The following is an 8,956-nucleotide window of genomic DNA, read 5'->3' on the forward strand; positions in this document are numbered from 1 at the left end:
CTAATCGCTGAACAAAAAATAAAAAGTTGCTATAGAATGACAAGAACATTGTACAACCATTTATGTATGATTTTTGCAAAAAGTGTAATACCAATATGTATATGCTCAGTGATGAGGAGAGAAGTGATCTTGAATCAGAGGAGCAAATCATGACACTGAGAAAATAAATGCAAAGACTGAACGTTGAATGCTACACCAGGTGTCTTTAATGCAATACATTATAATAATTTATATCGCCGGGCGCGGTGGCTCAAGCCTGTAATCCCAGCACTTTGGGAGGGCGAGGTGGGAGGATCACGAGGTCAGGAGTTGGAGACCACCCTGGCTAACCCGGTGAAACCCCGTCTCTACCAAAAATACAAAAAACTAGCTGTGCGAGGTGGCGGGCGCCTGTAGTCCCAGCTCCTCGGGAGGCTGAGGCAGGAGAATGGCGTAAACCCGGGAGGCGGAGGTTGCAGTGAGCCTAGATCCGGCCACTGCACTCCAGCCTGGGCGACAGAGCAAGACTCCATCTCAAAAATAATAATAATAGTAATAGTAATAATTTATATCATTACAAACATTCATCATGTTCTTTAATATGCCCTGTCATTGAGAAAGCACACAGTTTGAATGAGAGTTCAGCTGAATGTAGAATTAACATCTCAGCAGTGAAAATGTTATGAATTAATCAGCTTGGATATATACTTATGGCATAATACTAAATATAAATATTCATTGATTTTCATACCCATATGGTATAATAGTATGCCAACATTTTTGTAATTTCTAGCTTAGCCATCTCAGTATTTCTTGATCCACTCATGGAGGAAAATGTACAAACCTCATCAAGAATAGCAAATGTAATAAGCTTTCAATATTGACATATTTGTTTTTAATTTATTTGCAACAGACTTGTTAAATATTAATAACATTTTCTATGTAAAAATCAGCATAATACCTATGAATAACAATAACTTAAGTATTCAAGTCATAAATTCAGAATTTTATGGTTTCTTAAATTAGTCTGGTTTGGTGTATCATGTTATTCTCTAATGAATTTTTATAAAATGGCAATTTTACCAACACAATTTGCTTCCTTAAAAATAAAGCCAAGCCAAGGTTCTTACATTCAAGCATCTCTTATTCAAATTGCAAATATCAACAAAATATATACATATATATATTTGATGCCTCATATTAATAAAGAAAATTAATGAGACACTGAGGTTTAGTCCAATTCTACTAACCCTCATGATTCCAGTCGTCTCCGGCGCACCAACACTCTAACATTCTGCAGTAAAAATATTCTAGATGCTTCTGAAGTGAGTTCACTCAATTTTCCTTCATAGAAAATCCAAAATAATCTAGCTGGCTTTTCCCTTGTCCCCTGCTTCCTGCCTCACAATCTCTCCTCTTTAGTAAAAATAATCTCTAGACTTGTGCTCTTGATTCTTCCCATTCAACACCTGTTAAACTTCTTTTCCCCACTCTTTCCTTTCTCTTTGTTTAGTGGTAATATCTTCCTTCTATAATTTCTATTGTGTTGCCCCTTCCTTCTTCACCTCTGGCTCAAAACACACTCAGAAGTAAGATCAACATAATCCTTTCCCCTGACCCTTTTCCACTGCAACCTTCTACCCAATTGCTCCTCTTCCACATTTTTCCCAAGAATGGCCTCTCCTCTTGCTACTCAGAGCAAGGTCCAAGGACCACCAGCATCAGCATCACCTGAGAACTTACTAAAAATGCAGAATCCTAAGTCGGCTGAATCACAGTGTGAATTGTTGACAAGGTTTCCAGCTGATCTTCTATGAAAACTTCTGGTATATACGGATTGTATATGACAAATTGTATACATGTGTGGCCGTGCACATATACTTACTCTCACCTACTGCAAATAGAACACAGTTCTCCATGGTCAAGTGCTTCCATCCCTAATGGCTTCCCACCAGTGAGAAATACAGGAAGAATCAGAATCCCTTTGCTGTAATTCTCTGGTAAATTTTGGTACTAGAAGGTCACTTTTTATTCTTCCCAAATTTCTAACCATACCCAATCTCTTTGTAAAGAATCATTTCATTTTATCATCCTCCATTATATAAACATGCTTCCTGTTCCTTCATGTACTCTCTGTACACTCTGTCTCTCTCAGTCTTCTTTTCCTCTTTTACTACTTTCTTCTTTCTTATTTTCTTATTTTCCTCACGTCTTGGAATATCTTGAATTCAAACTAGTAATTCAGCTCCGTTTCAGCACTCTCAATATAGTCTGTTGCCAATACCTGATAAGATGTATAACTTATCACCATTTCACTTCTCTTTTTCTCCGCACTTTGCATTTAGAAGGTAATTCTCTTTGGCTATTAGAGGATATTCTTCCTCATCAGTTTAGAGAAATATTTGGTCAAATGGCTTTTTAAGTAAAAAATGGTTCTTACTTTCTAATTTTTCACTTATCATATGGAATTCTTTTTGAGGTGTAGCCTTGGGTAAACACACATCCTTCTGTGAAACAGTCTCACGGTCACTCTGTTAAAAGTAATATCAATAAATAATTTAAATGGAAAAATCCTAATAATGAAGAGTATCAAAATTTTCTAATTAAAATCTTTTTTAAAAACACAGTTTCCTACTTCACAAGCAATTCAATTTTAGAGCAGATATATATAAAGCACCAAAACATTTTGATAGAAAACCTCACGTAATACGGTCTACATCAAGCTTATCTTTACATTCATGTGGCCATTAACTTGGTTACTGAGCAGGAAAAATACATCACAATCACGAAAAAATTCACTCATGCATATTTCAAAAATTATCTTAAAAATATCTAACTTATGTGTAGTCCTCATCAAAACTAAATATGACATTTCAAACAAATACAACACACTCGCTACTTGCCATAACACATACCACATTAAACATTTAAAATATTCATGATTATAGAATTGTTTAGTGTTAAAAATGATGCATGTCATGAAGAGAACTTTTAGAGTCTGTCATATAATGTATGCACAGAATGTTGAAAAAGCTGCTTTATTTAGGTAAACAGGGGCTTAAAATCAGCAATATGTTTTTGACAAAATTTATGCTGACAGAAAAAGTGCTTGAATAGAATGTAAATGCAGTAAGAAAAAAATTATGTCATGTCTAAATGAAAGCAAACAAATATTAAAGTATTTTTGTCTAATGACAAATCAGATAAAATCTACCTGTCTATTCACTTCCACCCTTTGCTGTTACCACCAGGCAGCAGCTGCTTGTTTGTAAGAGGTCAGATCCTTTCTATGTCTTTCCATAGTTGTGACCTTAAAATACATCACTACTATTTGACGCTCATGCTGCTGCAGCTTGATTGCCACAAAGGGCCTCAGGGAGTTCTATTTGTGAAAATAATTTATATTTTTTAAAAGAATACTCAACCAACACTCTTGTTATTACAGTCCCAGAAGGTTTCCTATTCCTCAGACTTTTCTTTCTCCTGAAATGTTCCCTCAGCTCTATATTGAACAATAAAGATACGTCAATACGTTCAAGTCCCAGCCATTAATTTTTCATGTCCCAGCTTTTACAATACTGAAGTTTAAACTATCTCTCTATGAAGCCATTTAGAACTTTTGTACATCTAGATATACCACAGAATCATATATTTGCCCATAGCTGGATTCAGTGTAATTCTTTCGCTTTTAGACAAACGTACTTCAGATCCCATGTGAATTGCTAGTGACTTCTAAGCCACTATACCACGCTGGCTTCTTAAATTAATCCTATACATTAGCAGATTTTCACAATGAAGCAGTAATCTACCTAGCACATAGATTCTCTATTAAGCGTATCCTGAAAACTATCAAAAATAATTTAGGGTGACATATGCAGAGGTGAGAAGATAAAGTCTAAGCCTCGGATTTTATGTTTTCGTATCATGCAGTTCTAATATTAAAAAAACACTGATAATACATAGTACCTCTAAATCCCAAGAATTTTCTTCTTCATCCTTTTGTTTGGATTCTGATGGGACCATCTGATCTATAAAAGGTTAATCACAGGTACATTCATGAGAACATATCTCTACTATAAATTTTAAAAACATATGCAAATCTTTCATTCACGAATCTGTGGTTTTCCTCTGTAGCCCTTATATTCTTTTTATCTATTACAATCACTACTTCTGTAGTCAAATCATTAGTACTGAAATCTAAAACGTCTGAAAATTAACATATCATTCATTAGAATGCAGAAAAATAGAAATTTGACAAACTTGTATGAATTATTTCCACACAAAGCAGTCATACCCTCTTCTCTCGTGAAACCCTTTATGTCCTATATTGCTGTTCATTCAGAAAACTTTACTATTACCTATCATCTCTCATTTCTTTGTAAATTTTTATTTTGTAGTATTACTTAACTCGATTGACTCAGCAATCTCTATTACTCAGTTCTTCCATAAAGATTACTTATCAATGAAAAAGATTTTTTAGGGATATTAATTTTTTGATGTTAGTAAACTATGTGTCCAACCCTTTTACATTTCAATATGTCACGTCAGCATATTGGGCATGTTTTGGCTGTGTATATGTTTTAGGAAGATAAGCTTAAAATCTTTTATTGCATATAAATTAAGAACTGCTTTAATTACGACACATTTCATCCCTAATGCAGCAATATCTTCAGAGTCAAGTTGTGACACCTTGGAGAAACATCAGAAATGTATAGGAAACAATAATTGCCTTATGTAATCTAACGTTCCCACATGTTATAGGATAAAAATCAAGGCCCACACAAGACTTGAAGAGCTCTCAGGCCCTTGAGACAGAAAATGAATTTATACCAAAAATAACTCAGAGCAAGGTCCAAGGATCATCCGCATCAGCATCACCTGAGAACTTATTAAAAATGCAGAATCCCAAGTCAGCTGAATCACAGTGTGAATTGTTAACAAGGTTTTCAGCTGATTTTCTATGAAAACTTCTGGTCTATATGGAGTTTATATGACAAATTATATGCATGTGTGGCCGTGCATATATGCTTAGTCTCACCTATTGCAAATAGAACACAGCTCTCCATGGTCAGGTGCTTCCATCCCTAACGGCTTCCCACCAGTGAGAAAGACAGGAAAAGTCAGAATACTTTTGCTGTAATCTCTGGTACATTTTGGTACTAGAATGTCACTTTATATTGCTCCAAATTTCTAACCATATCCGATCTTTTTGAAAAGAATAATTTCATTTTATCATCCTCCATGATATAAACCTGCTTCTTATTCCTTCATGTACTTTCTGTATGCTCTTTCTCAGTCTTCATTTCCTCTTTTACCACTTTCTTCTTTCTTATTTTCTCATTTCACTCAGGTCTTGGAATATCTTGAATGCAAACTAATAATTCAGCTCCTTTTCAGCACTCTCAATAGAGTCTGTTGCCAAAACTTGATAAGACGTATAACTTTTCACCATTTCACTTCTCTTTTTTTCTGTGCTTTGCATTTAGGAGGAAATTTTCTTTGGCTATTAGAGGATATCCTTCCTCATCAGTTTAGACAAATATTTGGTCAAATGACTTTTTCAATAAAAAATGGTTCTTACCTTCTAATTTTCCACTTATCATGTGGAATTCTTTTTGAGGTGCAGTCCTGGGTAAACACACATCCTTCTGTGAAACAGTCTCACGGTCACTCTGTTAAAAGTAATATCAATAAATAATTTCAGTGGAAAAATCCCAATAATGAAGAGTATCAAAATTTCCTAATTAAAATCTTTTTTAAGAAAACTTCACCATGAAGCAGTAATCTACCTAGCACATAGATTCTCTATGAAGCGTATCCTGAAAAATATCAAAATTAATTTGGGGGTGACATATGCAGAGGGGAGAAAATAAAGTCTAAGCCTCTCATTTTATGTTTTCATATCATGCAATACTAATATTAAAAAAACAATAGTAATACACAGTACCTCTAAATCCCAAGAATTTTCTTCTTCGGCCTTTTTTTTGGATTCTGATGGGATCATCTGATCTATAAAAGGTTAATCACAGATACATTCATGAGAACATTTTCTATTTTAAATTTTAAAAACATACATAAACCTTTTATTCACGCATCTGTGGTTTTTCTTCTGTAATCTGTATATTCTTGTTATCGATTAAAATGCCTGCTTATATAGTCAATTGACTAGAATTGAAATTTAAATAGTCTGAAAATTAACATTATATCATCCATTAGAATGCAGAAAAATAGAAAACTGACTAAACTGTATGAAGCATTTCCTCACAAAGCAGTTATACCCTCCTCTCCTGTGAAACACTGTATGTCCTATATTTGCTGTACATTCAGAAAACCTTAATTACTGATCATCTCTCACTTCTTTGTAAATTTTTATTTTGTAGTATTACTTAACTCGTTTGACTGAACAATCTCTATTACACAGTTCTTCAAAAAAGATGATTTATCAACGAATAAGATTTTTTAGGGATATTAACACTTTGATGTTAGTAAACTATATGTCCAACCCTTTTATATTTCAATATGCCATGACAGCATATTGGGTCTGTTTTGGCTATGTATATGTTTTAGGCATGGAAGCTTAAAAAGCTTTATTGCATATAAGTTAAGAACTGCTTTAATCATAATGATGCAGATATTCCCCAATGCAGCAATATCTTCAGAGTCAGTTCGTGACAACTTGGAGAAACATCAGAAATGTATAGGAAAAAATAATTGCCTTAATTAACCTAACATTCCCACATGCTACAGGATAAAAATCAAGGCCCACACAAGACTTGAGGAGTTCTCAGGACCGTGACAGAAAATGAATTTATACCAAAAATAACTCAGAGCCAAGGACCACCATCGTCAGCATCGCCTGAGAATTTATTAACAATGCAGAATCCCAAGTCGGCTGAATCACAGTGTGAATTGTTAACAAGGTTCTCAGCTGATTTTCTATGAAAATTTCTGGTCTATACGGACTGTATATGACAAATTATATACATGTCTTGCCGTGCATATATGCTTACTCTCACTTATTGCAAATAGAACACAACTCTCCATGGTCAGGTGCTTCCATCCCTAATGGCTTCCCACCAGTGAGAAAGACAGGAAGAGTCAGAACACTTTTGCTGTAATTCTCTGGTACATTTTGGTACAAGAAGGTCACTTTATATTTCTCCAAATTTCTAACCATATCCGATCTTTTTGTAAAGAATCATTTCATTTTATCATCCTCCATTATATAAATCTGCTTCTTGTTCCTGCATGTACTCTCTGTACGCTCTTTCTCAGTCTTCATTTCCTCTTTAACTACTTTCTTCTTTCTTATTTTCTCATTTTCCTCAGGTCTTGGAATATTTTGAATTCAAACTAATAATTCACCTCCTTTTCAGCACCCTCAATATATTCTGTTACCAACACATGATAAGACATATAACTTATCACCAATTCACTTCTCTTTTTTTCCATGCTTTGTATTTAGGAGGTAATTTTCTTTGGCTATTAGAGGATATCCTTCCTCATCAGTTTAGAGAAATATTTAGTCCAATGACTTTTTCAATAAAAAATTGTTCTTACCTTCTAATTTTCCACTTATCGTGTGGAATTCTTTCTGAGGTGTAGCCTCGGGTAAACGCACATCCTTCTGTGAAACAGTCTCATGGGCACTCTGTTAAAAGTAATATCAATAAATAATTTCAATGGAAAAATCCTAATAATGAAAAGTACCAAAATTTCCTAATTAAAACCTTTTTTAAAAAATTTCACTATGAAGCAGTAATCTACCTAGCACATAGATTCTCTATGAAGCGTATCCTGAAAAGTATCAAAAATAACTGGGGTAACATATGCAGAGGTGAAAAGATAAAGTCTAAGCCACTGATTTTATGTTTTCATATCATGCAATACTATTATTAACAAAAATGATAATACATAGTACCTCTAAATCCCAAGAATTTTCTTCCTCTTCCTTTTGTTTGGATTCTGATGGGATCATCTGATCTACAAAAGGTTAATCACAGGTAAATTCATGAGAACATTTCTCTACTATAAATTTTAAAAACATGCAAATCTTTCATTCACGAATCTGTGGTTCTTCCTCCTTAGCCTGTATATTCTTTTTATCAATTACTATCACTACTTCTGTAGTCAATACATTAGAAATTAAATCTAAAAAGTCTGAAAATTAACATTTTATCATTGATTAGAATGCAGAAAAATAGAAAACTGACTAACTTGCACGAAGTATTTCCTCATAAAGCAGTCATACCCTCTTCTCCCGTGAAACACTGTATGTCCTATATTTGCTGTTCATTCAGAAAACTTTTCTATTACCTATCATCTCTCATTTCTTTGTAAATTTTTATTTTGTAGTATATCTTAGCTCAATTGACTGTCAACGAATAACATTTTTTAGGGATGTTAATTTTTGATGTTAGTAAACGATATTTCCAACACTTTTACATTTCAATATGCCATGACAGCGTATCGGGCATGTTTGGCTGTGTATATATTTTAGGTAGATAAGATTAAAAACTTTTATTGCATATAAATTAAGAATTGCTTTAATTACAATGACACAATTCTTCCCTAATGCAGCAATACCTTCAGAGTCAGGTTGTAACACCTTGGAGAAACATCAGAAATGTATAGGAAAAAATAATTGCCTTAATTAACCTACCGTTCCCACATATTATAGGATAAAAATCATGGCCCACACAAGACTTAAGGAGCTCTCAGGCCCTTGAGACAGAAAATGAATTTATACCAAAAATAACTCAGAGCAAGGTCCAAGGATCATCCGCATTAGCATCGTCTGAGAACTTATTAAAAATGCAGAATCTCAAGTCGGCTGAATCACAGTGTGAATTGTTAAAAAGGTTTTCAGCTGATTTTCTATGAAAACTTCTGGTCTATATGGAGTGTATATGACAAATTATATGCATGTGTGGCCGTGCATATATGCTTAGTCTCACCTATTGTAAATAGAACACAG

General features: G+C 34.0%; 1 protein-coding gene across 1 annotated transcript in view; it reads right to left on the reverse strand.

The window, feature by feature from the left end:
- Window positions 1–8,956, reverse strand: part of LOC105463240 (ankyrin repeat domain-containing protein 30B-like) — a 256,388-nt gene that overhangs the window by 184,789 nt on the left and 62,643 nt on the right. Inside the window, exons 28-33 of the mRNA XM_071068724.1 lie at window positions 7,901–7,971; window positions 7,540–7,630; window positions 5,927–5,988; window positions 5,561–5,651; window positions 3,946–4,007; window positions 2,420–2,510 (exon numbers count right to left, since the gene is read on the reverse strand). Coding sequence (XP_070924825.1) covers window positions 2,420–2,510; window positions 3,946–4,007; window positions 5,561–5,651; window positions 5,927–5,988; window positions 7,540–7,630; window positions 7,901–7,971 — 468 coding nt within the window. The remainder of the gene's footprint in view (window positions 1–2,419; window positions 2,511–3,945; window positions 4,008–5,560; window positions 5,652–5,926; window positions 5,989–7,539; window positions 7,631–7,900; window positions 7,972–8,956) is intronic.

Source organism: Macaca nemestrina, chromosome 9 (assembly GCF_043159975.1).
Source record: "Macaca nemestrina isolate mMacNem1 chromosome 9, mMacNem.hap1, whole genome shotgun sequence".
NCBI lineage: Eukaryota > Metazoa > Chordata > Mammalia > Primates > Cercopithecidae > Macaca > Macaca nemestrina.